Source organism: Dufourea novaeangliae, unplaced genomic scaffold, assembly GCF_001272555.1.
Source record: "Dufourea novaeangliae isolate 0120121106 unplaced genomic scaffold, ASM127255v1 scaffold39, whole genome shotgun sequence".
Lineage (NCBI taxonomy): Eukaryota > Metazoa > Arthropoda > Insecta > Hymenoptera > Halictidae > Dufourea > Dufourea novaeangliae.
In genome coordinates, this window is record NW_015373918.1 from 1,025,550 (window position 1) to 1,040,698 (window position 15,149).

General features: G+C 42.6%; 1 protein-coding gene across 1 annotated transcript; it reads right to left on the reverse strand.

The window, feature by feature from the left end:
* Positions 1-6,807: 6,807 nt before the first annotated feature.
* On the reverse strand, positions 6,808-11,614 carry LOC107194362. The gene is given in 8 exon segments (XM_015583979.1): positions 6,808-7,058; positions 7,776-8,036; positions 8,388-8,920; positions 9,325-9,479; positions 10,302-10,488; positions 10,490-10,535; positions 10,646-11,162; positions 11,561-11,614. Coding segments are annotated over 8 exon segments (2,004 nt in total).
* Between the last annotated feature and the right edge of the window lie 3,535 nt (positions 11,615-15,149).

Here is a 15,149-nt window from a genome sequence, read left to right on the forward strand (position 1 = left end):
CGTTTCGGTCGTTCGACAGAGTAGACAACGGACGACGCATCGAGAAACACCTGTGTGCGCGCGCCCTGTATCGATATACCCTACCTGCGCCGCCTCACCGTTCCGTCTCCGTGAGCGAGCGAGCCTCAAGTGTCTCCTGCGACCGAATTTTCAAACATATCAATATGAGCACGAGGCACGATACCTGTCCGTGCATTGGCATCCGAGACGCGTTTACACAGGCACGCGTGTACCAGAGGGGCCACGAGAAACTACAACCGCGGACAAAGGAACCGTCGGATACAGTGACGTGCACTAAAATCTAATTAGCATCGGCTCTATAGATCATCGTATCGTAATACTGGCATCCCCTTTGTTCTTCGTTTCGATCGTGTGTGTGTGGAATGAGTCATTCGCCAACGATAAGTCGAATTTGATGTTGGAATTGTCTTTCTATTGCTTTGAGACGATGGAGGGAAATAACAATAAGGAAGACTGCCGAGTTTCGACCGTCGTCTAGATTGGACTACTACTGTAAATTGTCATGAGCAAGCAATTTGCGCTGTACGATAGACAATATGTGTTGCTTATATACTAATTGTAACTTACATGCAATCACTACTATCATGCACATATTGTGCATCATACGGCACAAATTACTTACACGTGGCAAGTGACAATAATGGTCCAACCTAGGTGATGGTAGAAACTAGGCAACCTTCCTCCAAGACGTAAACGCAAAGTTATAAATTCGAGGATGCATAATGCTTATATTTTGGGAAATAATAGTAACGAATGGTTCATAATTTGAGAAATTGTAGTAACGAATGGCTCATATTTTGAGAAATAGGAATATTGAATGGCTCATAGTGCAAGTTGACATTATCAAGTTTTAGTTACCTCCTCAAACTCGTTTTCCTAAATCTCGGTTGTTCTTTGTCATTGAGCGTGTACAAACGAAAATTCCGACGAGTCTGAAGTCATTCGGTATCCCGCTTCGAAATATGATCGTATCCAGTCATAAATATCGAACGAGTAAAAGCGACACATCACTGTACTCCGAGCACCGCGCCGACGAAACGTTTCGCGTGACCCAAGCTATCGCAATAACGTCTACAATCGAAGCTTTTTACTCTGTATGGACTCTACGAACACGAGTTGTATCACGTAGCCGTAAGCTTCCAAGTGTATATTTGTAAATAACCGTAGGAACTAAAACGAATTCTTACTGACTCGAGGCCGTGTCTGGCAAACCGCGATACGCGAAGAGCCGCGCTAAATAAATCCTAGGTACGCCGTAAATTACTAAAAACACTAGCACGTAACCGATAGTAAGAGTGTATCGCAAATCGCTAGGCAAAAAGAAAAACAAATTAGGGAAAAGTCCTTCTCGATGAATTGTGATAATGAATAGTTTATATTGAAGCAGCGTGTCACGTCCGTAGTGCGAATAACACACGATCCCCCCTGAACCTAGATTCGCTGGACATCAGAGACCCTTAAGTGGAAACATCCGTCGTAAGTCAGACATACACGATACAGTAAATTATCGTTGAGTGTTCGAAGACTGCTCGGCCCTGAATATTCAGACGTGAGCCCCGCCACTGAGGGGTTGGTACCCGTAAAACCATTCCAGCAGTGGGGATGACGTCTGAACACTCAGTGCCGAAAGGTCTTCGGACATTCATCGATGATTTACTGTATTTTCGATTCGTCAAGAAATGTTCCCGTTTTCTGACGTTCAAAGATCTTGCAAACCAATCTAAAATCCATTAAAAATAAATTGTTTCCACGTCAGCTGCCTCTTATCGTCAGAAATTCGTCATTCTTTCGAAAACATAGACGTCAACCGCAAACGGAGGATTTAATCGACATCAAGCGGCGCTGAATCGAAACCGGCCGGCTGTGCTTTTGCTTGGTGCGAAGGAGTTAATTCGCGTTCGTAAGCCCTCCTTAAACCGAACAACCATGGAAATCCGAGTCGTTCTATGGTAAATCCTCCGCGGTGGCGGGCGGTCTACTGGCAAACTTTACGCCCTTCCGTAACCGTCTTAAGGAACTTTTCGCCCGGTTATCCCGGCCAGCGACAATTTAAACGCGCCCCCGATCCGCCGATAGATCGAGCCGCGTGCTATTTCACGCCGCGGCGAGATAAAGGAACCATTCCTCGAAGGGGGGGGGGGGGAGGTTATTAATTGGCGAAGTTCTCTCGCCTCGTCCCCTCCCCCCCTTCGACGAATAGATCGTTAACGGGGATAGGAAAGTTCCGTGGGAACGGTCCCAGAAACACAGAAACGATCCGTCGATTCTTTTTGTCCCACGAGCCCGAACCCTTGAACCGAAACGTCGGGCAAATGCGATCATTAGCCAACCATTCCTTCAACCGATTGTTTTTCATCCGTAACGCTGGAAATGAAAAATTGACCGGCTGTTGCGAACAGAAGGCGAATAATTGGGGCAGATATATTTTACTAATTAACCGACCGAGTTGTTCAAATTGTATACAGGGTGTCCCACTTTAATGTTACGGAGAATGAACAATTTCAATATATTATGGACTAATGACAGGTGTGTGAAAATTAATGATTTGAGGTGATGCTTTTGTCGATACGAAATTGTTTTATATACTCTCTTTAGTGCGAATCCTATCTTTTTACATATCATTCATACATTCTTGAATTCAAAAAGAGATCTCGAATGCATCTGCCTGAGAAAACCAATTATCAATGTCGATTTAATGAGCCTACACTGTGTCCTTACGAAAAATTAATTTGTCATGTAAACGTCCGATCGTACACCGTAAAAGCCTTCACATTTCTTCCTCTCGTCTCCCTTTCACAAGTCACTGGAACTGACATAAACGTTTCCGAACACTTGTATGAAGATAGTAAATTCAAATAAGTGACCGAATACATATGGGAATAATCCAGGTTTCGTTCAAGGGTTCAGGTGTCGCGAGCGATCGTCGATTTAGCGTGCGCTTCCGCGATCGAGCGAGAACTATCAATGCCTAGCGTTCTGTTCCAGCGTAACCGCGCTTGCCGAAAAAGCGTAAGATCGGTGTATTTTTCTAACCTGACACGTAACCCCTCTCTGTATATATATAACAAGTGTGTATGTATTATAATAATGATTGCACGTACGCGAAACGTGTCTGTATTACCGCGGAACGACGAAGTTCTGGGGTTCGGCGTTGTACATCTGTGTAAATATCATATAGTTAATCGACGAAGAGCGTATACGAATGCCTGTGAATGAGTCCGGGTTGCCTCCTTGGATTCGAAACTGAGCCCGAATCCACGGAGATCCCCGCGAAACATGGTTGGAGGCTGGTCTCTAACTCCTCGTTGCGTGAGAATTCAGACAAAAGAAAAAAAGAAAGAAAGACAGAGAACATACACTGAACGAAAAGAAATAAATTAATTGAAACTACCTAGTCAGTGTCCATGCGAGAGAGTGTTTCGCTCCGAACAGAACTACGTTTTTCCTATGAATTTCTTAATTATTACTACGAATGGTCTATACAGGGCATAGATGTAAGACGGCGGTTGTTTCATTCGCCGAGACTAACCGATAAACGGAGGACGAAATGAAACACGGTGAACAAAAAAAAAAATGAATATCTAAGACGCTGTATGTACCGATGGCAATACTTATACATATTCACACGCGAGAACACGGACACGAACATACAGAGACAAACTGAACACACGGACACTTGTTAAAATTAATAAAATATAGTATAAATTAACGGGAAATTTCATTTACAAAAATCCATGTCAACAGTAAGTATTTAGTCACCCTATAAATCTGCATGATGGTACCTGTTTAAGTTATTTCAAGCATTTCTTCGAGTACCCTAATTGTTCTTACTTACACTTACTCTTACTCCACACCCTCAAATTGTCGCTTAACCCGCTCACTGCATCCTTTTGGTATCTTGTACAAACATTTTTTTTCAATAAAATACCAGGAGTCCATTTAAGACTTTTCGTTGGGCCATTCAGAGACCAATAACCATTTTAAGTCTATTTAACAGATTTAAATGAATTTTTTTACATAAACTATGCGTTTGCTCGCAATAAGTAATGGCACTATTAGTCACAGTAACACCGTTTTTGTAACATTTGGATGTCATTTAAAAAGGTTTCGTGCTGCCAATCGTAAAAAAATGTTACAAATATTGTGACTATAGTGACAAAGTAGGCGTCCACAGTAATGAACGAAGGTGTTTAATTAAAAAAAAAAATAATTTCGGGCACTTCAAACTGTTACTTTCGGGATGATTTAATAGATTAGGAGAGAATGTTCGCGGGGACAGTTGAGCGTCCCTTAGAAATCAGGTGACCGTGGAACGTGGTCAATGCAATTCACAGTGACAATGGTCATGGCCAAGAAGGTACGGACGCCGGGTAAATCCAATCTGCAACGAAATCGTTTCACATCGACTTTTACGAACGCCCGGGTGGCAAAGGGCGCCTCGGGACACCATACGGTAGCGTGACCCCTTGTTCACGTCGGACGTCCTGGGTTGTTCGCGCGGCCCATTAAGAGGTAAAGGAAAGGAGATGCAGCGATAAAAAAAAAAGAACCCAGAAGAGTGGCGTGAAAGGGGAGGATGAAGGTCGCGTGGTGCGAACACGGGGGAAAAGATAGTAGGTCGACGCAAGGAATTTCCGACGTAATAAGAAAACATACGAAAGGGTTAATGCGTAGCGACGCTGGCTGAAAAAATACCGAGATAGAACGCGTAACGTCAACAGTAGCTTCGAATAAAGTATGCTGTGTTACGTCAAGGGCTGGGTTATATATTCTTATTTAATCAGAACGAACAGGAGGGGTAATATTTAATAGCCATACTTAGAAAATTCTAAAATGGATAATAATATGAACAGCAGCATCGATAAGGTATGGTATATTACATCAAGATCTGGGTTATATATTCTTATTTAATCAGAAAGATCAGAAAGGGTAATATTTAGTAGCCAGACTCAGAATATTCTAAGATGGAGAGAATAATGCCGATAATAATATTGACAAAGCATAATTGCATTACATTGTGATAAAGAAAAGTCGAGGAGGGTAACGGATAACGGTGTTGGAATTGGCAAACTGGATGAATTAAGTCGGAGAACTAATTACACGTTGATCGTAACAAGTGACAAAATTTATTTCTATTTCTTAAGAACGTTATATTACACACGCTTATAATTAGATAACACTTACAACTACGATATGATTCGTTTTTCAGCAACATTATTCTAGATCCCCGACTTTGGAAGTTTCTTAAACACATACTGTAGTTCCTGAGGTTGTTCGCGGTCGATGATCTACCACACAGGATGCTCCAGGCTCATCTGTAACAAGGAAGTTCCGAGTTGCTTATGCAAGCACTGTGTTGTTCCCTCTCTATAACTTCACCGATCCGGAAAGACGACGCGACTGTAGGAAAGTTTGGGCACGTTTTTGCGACCGTTTCATTGGCTGTCGGCTCCTGTTTGTCTTTCCTACTCACTACTCCACTCTCTCGTGAAAAGAAAAATTATTTTGTTAAATCGTTCACGGCCAAAAATATTAGAATCGACGTTCTGCGTTGAATGTTCAACATGTATACGTGGGTATCACCCATGAAAAGAATCTATTGTTTCATCTAGGGAACACGGTAAATCGATCTCACCAGGGATAATGGAAAGCTTCTTCGGTTAAAGCTTATCACAAATAATATTCTCGTTACTTTGACGTCGAGTTTTCGCCAGCGGTATTCAGACACGAACTTCTCGGGACATAATTAATGTAAATGGGAAACTCGCGGAAAGTGGAGGGCGCATATCCTTCACGGTTAACGTTCTTATTCGTGCATAATACCCTAAATGTAGAGCAAGCAACCAGAGTCTGCGAGAAAAAGCTTTTCGTGATCATAATGGATTTTTTTTTATCAATTCAGACCAGCGATTACTTAACATTAGAGTTCGAGATTTAGTACTCGTACAGCAGTCAATTCACGTGAGAAATTATTTTGAATAGCCAATCAACAAGATTCATAACATTTCCAAGCGACGTGAACAACAATAAATAACAACACGTTCATATTTCCACAGAGCTCGAAACTGAAACAAACAGCCATTGATATTCGTTACGTTATTGTATTTGCATAACATGCAAAATTCCAAAACTGTTCTGACAATAGGTAAACTCTCCGTTCGAGGGTTTACATCATGTCCCGAACCACTGACACGCATGTCGACGATTAAACCATGAAAACTGACAAAATCTAGGATTATTTTGCCACGGCATAATAAATTTAATGCACCATGTACACCGTATCGATGGAATGTTGTGCAACACACGAGGATGTAACAGAGAAAATTTCTTCAGGCGAAATACCGAAAAGGTGGCTTCCATTAAACTATGGAAATCTTGCGATCGATGTATCGCTTAAAATTCCTGCAGGGCATGCACGAGAGTGGAGCACCTAACGACAAACTTCCGCCCGTGCGAGTATCTGTATTTCCCATGTCGGAGGGGGACGAAGTTTCAACCGAAAGCCAAACCATTGAACTCGAACGAGGCGACTTTCCGATAGCCAGAGAACCGCGACGCCCAAACGCATTCACGTCGTTGAAGGAGTTCGGTGACTTTCGAACATTCACGATGCATAAAACAATACGAACTAGAGGGCTCAACTGTTCAGAGAGCCACGAATGTCGTCGAATACTAGGTGATTTGAAGCGGAACTTTCGAGACGCTTCACGGATGGATCAAACTGGTGACAAAGTTCTAGAGAGTTAGAGGATTTTATATATTCAAATAAAATCAGTTAACGCGATTCTAAAGTAGGTGTTCTGTAGAAAGCATGCTAGTCTCCCAAAAATCAAGTGATTGCCGGCTGACAGGCCAGCTGAGGGGCGCGATTACTCGTTGGAAATTCACCTTGGAGAATGCGGGAAGCTGCTGTCGCGGAAATTCCGGCAAACTTAAGCCCACCTTCGCGATGCCAAGCTCCAAGGGCCGTGGGGCAGGATTACTCGGCCGTAAGGTGTAATCTATCCCGCCGTAACCGCCCAGCTGCAGCTGCAATCCTGCACAGAACCGCACGCGTAACGTGGGTTACACGGTACGAAACGTGAAGCCGGAACAATCTTTGGACACCCGTTACCGAGAGGAGCGTATACAAAATAGAAAGACATTTTCAGTATATTCGGCGAACTTAGCCGATTATAATGAGCTACTATAACTTATTCAACGAGTCGAATCAGTAGTTGAATCGCTAATTACAGAAGGAGGACATGTCAACATCTTATAAATTGCAGGGGATGACAATTTTCAAGGGAGATCCTCTGGACATCTCTCGTTCCTGTAGAAAACGGAGATTAATTACGTCCATAGCTCAGTGGATAACGTATAGATACGACCCTTTTCTTCAGTACAGTAAATTATCGATGATTGTTCGAAAGCTCCTCGGGACTGAGTATTCAGATGTCATCCCCACCACTGGGAGACCTCAGTGGAGCCTTCGGACACTCATCGATAATTTACTGTACTGCAGAAAAGGGTCGTATCTTTAAAAAATGGAGATATCCCCTTTCTACAATTAGCAATTCAACTGTAAATAAAGTGAAGTGATGTCCATTTAGGAGGGACTGGGACAAAAATAGTTGCCAGCCAATAGCTGACTTTAGAACATAAATGTTTCGGTTATTTTTACTGACTTGTCATCTGAACAGACAGTAGGATATGACATGTGGAAAAAGAAAGACGGTAAAACAAGTGTGTACACTTCAATCGATCGTGGTTACCTGGAGAATAGGAGAGAGGCTGACTCCTCGCCGGTTCGAACTGTCGTAGATGGCCTAGATGTTGGAAGTTCTGACCCAAGCTCAGAGTAGACAGGCTGCCGGGAACGGTCGCTGACAGGCTGCCCGGTATCCCCGCTGATATGCCACCGTTCAGCCCAGCAGGTAAACTGCTAAATATACTCGGGGACTGACTTTGCGTGAAGCCTGTCCCCAAACTCGATGGTAACGACGTGGCCGAGTTGAGAACGTCGAGGGATGAACCTTCGATCGAAATGTGAAAATTTGAACATCCTATGGAATCTATATGAAATACCATTGAATTTGGCATGAAGGGGAAACAGGAAAATGAAATCGTGATTCGTAGCTTGAAAAATCCTCGGAATCGGAGACACAGAATGGAATTTCGAAAATTACAACTGACCCGGAACGGAACGGGGTAGCATGGCTGTTAATAAACCGAATGGCAACGCGAGAGGATGGTTCGCGCCGTTAGCCTGGAAGTAAAAGGGACAGAAAGATGAAATTTTCTATCGAGGATAGGATCCGTTCGAACGAGAGATCGTAGAACGACTCGAGCGGAATTTTATCGGTTCGTATGAAGGTGTGGCATACCCAGAGGGAAGGCGGCTGATGGCGACGTGTCTTGAGTGGCGAAGCCAGAGACTCTTGGCACTGTCGCGGAGACGTAGTTTATCGTTTCCATCGGTCGAGGAACCGCTGACAAAGTTGAGAACGGTAGACTGGACAGAGAGAGCTTCGGTCTCTCGGCATACGTGTTGGTCAGCGGCACGTAATTCACGGTTTCCGGTAGCGAAGATTGTTGAACCGATAGGCCATGGTTCGGTTCCTGTTGCAGCATATAGTTGAGCAGACTGTCCTTTAGCGCGGACTTCCCCTCCTCCGGATGCACGTAGCTCGATACCGGGTTTTGGATCTTGTTGTTCAAACTGTTGGTCATAACAGGTGGGAGGACAACGTAGTTCAGTAGAGGATTCTGTTCGTTGCTTTTCAGGGTTGTTTTTCCTTGCTGCGCCAACAGATAGGTGAGCAACGACTGTTGCGCCTTGTTCTTCGCCCCGCTGGTGATGTAATAGGACCCTGGAGCCGTGAACTTGCCCGATTGGAATTCAATTGGCGAAACGGTACTGAAAATAGTTTCGAAAGTGAATTCTATAGGATTTCGGGAGATGTGTACATAGAGCAACCCGTTTTAACTTTGTATCTAGACCAAGCTTGGTTGGAAATTTTCCACTATATTTTTTTTACTGCACTGGCAATAAATTTAAAAATATAAAGACACCCTAATCATTCTTTTTTTATAAAAAGTTGGTTCTTTTTATACCATATGAAAGCCACCAAGATTTTTGAAAGATTGAATTGAAGCAAATATGTACAACGTCTTAACACTTGACTAACGAGACTTTTAACAGACTAGATTTCAACAAGCAGATTTGTTTTCTTGGAAAAAAGACCGAATGTGTCACCGTGGGAATGCCAAAGGTCGCAATCGACCGCGCAGGTAATCAATTCGGACAGTGCCATTACGTACTGTCTGCCGAAGGATATGATTGGAGATTCCGTGGCCACGACAGGTAAGCTGGCCACTGTCGGCGGATTCGCCAAGTTCGAAGATTGCTTCGTGGTGACCGATGCGGTTGGTATCATGGAGGTCGCCGAAGTGGTCGTGGCGGTGTCGTCGGCCAGCTGAAAGCAATTACGAACTTTTATTGGACTTTTTAAGATCCGCGGGTGTCGCGTCACACGAACGGATTCGGGAAGTTGTAAACGGATTACGACGGGGGTTGATCAAAAGTTCGCGAGAAGACGAACCGAATTTTTCCGAAACTTACAAGTTCACAGACGGATTAAGTCTGAAACGGTCTACAGAGCATTCTATCATGGTTATCAATTAGAATAGTTACTTAAACTAAGAACCGTTTCTGTTCCATTACTACCATTAATATTTCGTGGATGCATTTATCAACTGTCCACCAGAGGATTATACAACAATCTAGTAGGCAAGAAGAAGGGGTACGTTAAAACATTTGTTAGAAGATTGTTATGGATTGAAAAGGGGGAACTCAGCGTTAGAGGAAGTATTATGTGGAAGAAGGAAAGTGAAAGTAGTAGATTGGTTAGGAAAGGTAGAAAATAGAATAAGGATATTTAGAGTAGAAAGAAAGTGAGAATGGGTAGTGTAAGGAGCAGGGTATACTTAAAGAATGAAAGGATGACTGAGAGCAATGTTATAGAAATTGTAAACCAAACCTTGGTACTGAGATTGGAATTATTAGTAAATATAGTAAATAATAGGCAACAAGGGAACTTCTAAAAACTTCAATACAAATGACAGTTGACTCGATATCGGAATTTCTCCGTCACTGTCGGCTAGTCAGGATTTCGACAGAGACCCAGAAAAATCACCAATGAGTCGTTCGAAGGAAAACCGAAGAAGGCAAGCGGGAGAAGGTTAGAGGAAAGTGTCAGCGGTGTTGAATGGGAAGGTGGAGTGTGTATTTCGCTCACCGTATCGAATTTCACGGTTGGCATTGTCCCCGTGTGCGAAGCCACTTTCGGCACGGAAGTTGCAGACGTATGAACTTGGCTGATAGTCCGAGCTGTGCTGGATAGGATAGACAGTTCCGATGGCTTCTGGGTGGTTGTCGTGGCCGTCGTCGGTGTCATCGTTGTGGATGCCTCCTCGTTCAATGGAATACGGGGAAATCGGCGGGACGGAGACGTAACCGAGACCATGGTTTCCTGAACAGGAAAGACCTTTTCCCTTTATGCTCCATTCTTCGCGAACGGAGATTTCGACATCGCGAAAACGCTTGATAAACGATAAGAGCCCTGCTTGTTGAAAGACTTACCGTGTTTCAGGTACTCCGAATCTCGGCCGAAAGTCTGTTGCCCGGGTGGTTCTTGGTCCTTGTATAAATCGGAGATCCGAAAGTCATTTGGAAAGGATTCCTGCTGATAGGAATACTGTTCGCCAACGGATTGATCTTGAATTTCGTCTTTGAACGATGTCGGATATTTGTATCGATGGTTCGGGAAGGATGGTCCATCGGTGAAGAAGGAAGCCTGGTTCTTCAAGTCTGAAGCGTCCCTGAAAGATTGCCTGTCACCATAAAATGGCCGACTCTTTGGCAACGAGTAGTCCCTGAAGGATATCTGTTCACGATAAGACGACGAGTCTTGTCGGTACGGACGTTGTCGATACGATTGATACTGCGGCGTCTTGTATGGTTGCTCCTGGAACGGTTGGCGTTGCTCGTGGAAAGTTGAATGCTGACGAATTCCTTGATAAGGTGGAAAGTCCTCTAGCGGTGACAGTCTTCCGTCCTTGTAGGCTGCGACGACCGCCGCCATTACAACGACTATCGTCTGAAACAAGAAATTATTCAACGAATATTAATTGTGGCTAAACTGTCACCGAAAAATATTCACCACTTAATACGTAACGCTTTAATACTAGGTCACTGTCACTGACAAAGTCCTGAAAGATGTCACAATGAAAGAAGAGGTGACTCACCGATATCTTCATTTGAATATTTTTTTTTTAAACAAAATCCTAGCTCGCGATGAATAAACTCCCGAGGGCTGAGGACGAATGATAAAACGGATATATCAGTGAAACCGCAAGAGTGAAGATCGTCTGCAGTCGATCACTGCAATCAACTTTCTTATATAGCTACGTGGCGAGAGAAAAACCGCGCCTCGCGACTATATGTTCACTCTCTTCCCTCTGGTTCTCTGCACGTCTTCCAGTTTAAGTAAGCAACCGGATCTGGTAAATCACGTATGTCCACATCTTTCTCCTTCCATGAGAGGTCCATTGCCAAGTTCACAATGGACCCGATTGATTCCTGCTTAGACCGACAAGCTCTCGAGCAAAATGTTCCATTTTCATTCGGTGACTTCTTTATTACACTTTCTTAAACTTTATCACCGCGACATCGTATGAATAAGTCAAGAAATTCGAGTTTTTCACGTGAACAAAGCTACGCGTATGTCTATCGTTACCAGGAGCATTAAAACGGCATTGACCGAGCACAAACGTTAATGAATGGTAGAATTAAAAATTACCAAAGTTTAAATTTCCTTGACCTGAATAGAATTTATACCTCTTCGTTTGAAAATCTAAAGGTCGATCAAGGACGAACGCTTCAAATAAATATACCTTCCCAAGTATACGCCCGAGATCCATTTTTATATACTGAAATCACTTCGTGCAACGCGCTATGATTAATGGGGTATCGTGGTCGAGCAATGCCAAGTTCGGAGATACGTCAAGAAAGTTAATTAATCGGAGCATGGCCGAGCAAAAAGTATGATCTTGATTCGGCTAAACTCGCCCTGGTATCTGGCGCATCTCATGAATCACGAGTGGTCTGTTTCTTATTTGACTTGAAACCGTCCGTGAGAAATTGAAGCTCTATCCGCCTGGAATCACCACCTCGCGGAATTCTATCCGTTGGTACCACAACGGGAGCAATGCAATCCTAAGAACCATCGATCTTTCCCATAGAATTTCACGAGAAAAGAGTAAGCACGGGCCACAAGCATTTTCATTATTAGCAATTTTAATTACAGAAGCGATAATTGAAACCGACACTTTCGAGAGTTGAAATTTTTCATACTCCCTCCCTCGAGGCAATCGATCTTCTATAAACGCGTTAGGTCAGCAGTGCTCGCGATCGCGTGATATATGGATGTCTTAAGGCTTCCAGTAGGAACCACGATGGGCGTGCTGGTGCACGCTCGTCGACTTTTAAGGAGGCACTAGCTAGGGGTTAATAAAAATTATACGTCGCCCGTGTTACATACGGTTAGACATTACTTTACCTATAAAAGGTCGATAACTTAGAGTACGGACTGACCATCACATCGATTAAAGGATTGATTTAACTGCGTTTGCATCGAACCGAGCGATCGATTGATCGAGAACTTGAATATTCGAAGCTAACTGATCCAATATCGTTTATTACATCTAGAGTGCTTTATAAAATTGGTCAATTTTGCTTTACAATTTGTAGAATTTACGCAAAATTTTGGTAGACTTCACGCAATAATTTTGTCGAATTCAGAGACGTACTAACAAAACAAATGGACGTTTCATTTGAATATCGGATTACCGAAGGCAATTTGGAAGTTCGAAAATAAGTTGGCGAACCTCATTTTCCGGGTTTAAGTAGTTTCATAATCGATCGAGAAGTTTTCAATTCATCGCGGAATTTCGTTCTATAGTGATTATTGAACAGCGGTGTTCTATTCGTTACAAGTTAAATTGAAGATTTTACAGCTACAGGGGTCTGCACGCAATCCAATATCTGCAACGATCAACTACGCGGTAACAGTTTATCTGCTGCAATACCTAGTCAAATAGCTTTCTGTAACAGTACGCTTGGCCGTAGTAATAGTTTATTGGAACGTAACTATAATTTTCGGTTAACATTGGTCCCATGACCAGGATATGGAGGTCTGGGTTAGGTTTGTTACTTGCAAGTTCCACGGAGAGTAACGTAAATGCCAAGTCATTTAAGGAAATCCATTTAAGGGCGATTAAACTTGGACGTTGCATACACTTCAAATATTTGTCCGAAGACGCCTTCTTCCACGAACGATTCATCAAGAGATTATTATAAATCCTGGGACGGTATGACATTAAATAAGACCGTTCTGTCTGAAAAATGAATCCACAATGTGCATCGTAATTCGTGGGGAGATAAATGGCGCAGAAGTCGATGCATTCTATCGGTGGTAAGTTTGCGAACACTGGATTTATCAGCACTTTATTCGATGCACGAGGGAATACCAGTCTGGAAAACAATTTCTCTTATCTTCGAAAGCCACGCGGCCACTGGCTGTAATTAACAAATATTACTTCAGACTGTTCCATCTATCTTACTCTGTCGAAAGTCTTTAGGTCATTTTTCTTGAATGTGTCGGATGATTATTTGTGGCTTCTGGGGGAATGATAGAACATTTTCGTGACGTCACACTATTTATTAATTCGTACGATGTTGCGAGAAAGTATTGGCTGTGCTGATTCTTATGTCCACAAGGGCATAGGATGCTGGATGTACAGTAAATAACCTGCTCACTGTATCTTTTTGGTATGCAGTACAGACATTTTTTTTTTATAAAATCAAGGACCAAGTAATTTTAAGATTATTTACAAATAAAAATTTAAAAGGTAAATAACGAATTAGTAGTCACACTAACACCGTTTTTCTAATGTTTGGATATCGTTTAAAAAAATTTGGTACTTGCAATCGCTAAGAAATGTTCCAAAGATTGCCAGTAAAGTAACAAAGTAGGCGTCCACCGCAGGTGGACAAATGCAATGAGCGTGACAACTACGATATAAGACGTTGCAGTAAACAGAAGAATATTATATACGAAATATATAATCAGTGGTTGCCTGGACGCAAACTGACAAGAGTGTTGTGTAACCAATTTAACTCGGGCGGTACGGTGTGTGTTATAATGGCGATACACGAAGATTCTGTTTGGAAAGTAAAATGGGATTCCAGTTTGTTTGTATACGAGCCAACAGCTTGTGTGTATAATTCTGTGGATGCGTATGAATAATTAATTTACGATCGAGATTAAATCTCTTGGGAATCCTGTTAGGAAACGGTGGCAGCATTTTAAAGAATGATTTACAGCATGACATTTTGCCGGAAATATCACGTGTATTTTCGATCGAACGTAACATTCATCGCAAAGCGTTTAAAATTATCGAACGTTTCGTTTCTACTCGCCAATCAATTTAATTCATTTATTCGCTGGACAGCAAGGAACATTTTTCCACAGGTAAAAAAGCGATGTCATTAGTAAACATTGATTGATCCGTCCGCATATCCGCGATGGCGGCGAATCTGGCTGCTATTCGCGCGCGGTTGTGTGTGTTTAATTACTTTTTATTTCGTATCGCCGATAGCCCGAGGTTAAATCACGCCGAATCAGTTCAAGAATTAATCGAAAATGTTACACTATGAAATATCACCGAGGAAAAATAAACGGGAAAGTATATAACGTTCATGCGCTAAAAAACGTTTTTCATTTACTGAAGATATTTTCACTTGAAATTCATGGATTCTGTACAAGCTTGAAATATTATAAATGTAGTAGCTCAGTTAAGTTACTGGATAATTTAGGTCTAGATAATTTATGACATGGCCACTCGAGGCGTCGATGACCTGGAAGGATTGCACGGAGACGTTTGTTATTTTTAAGGGTACAAGAGAGAAGGAAAGGGAGAAGCCATTGACCTGGGAGTTTGTCGAATGGAAAAATGGTAGTGTAGATGCAAGTGTCATAGAAGTAAGACTTACAGAAACAGTGTGGATTTGAACGTTAGAGTGA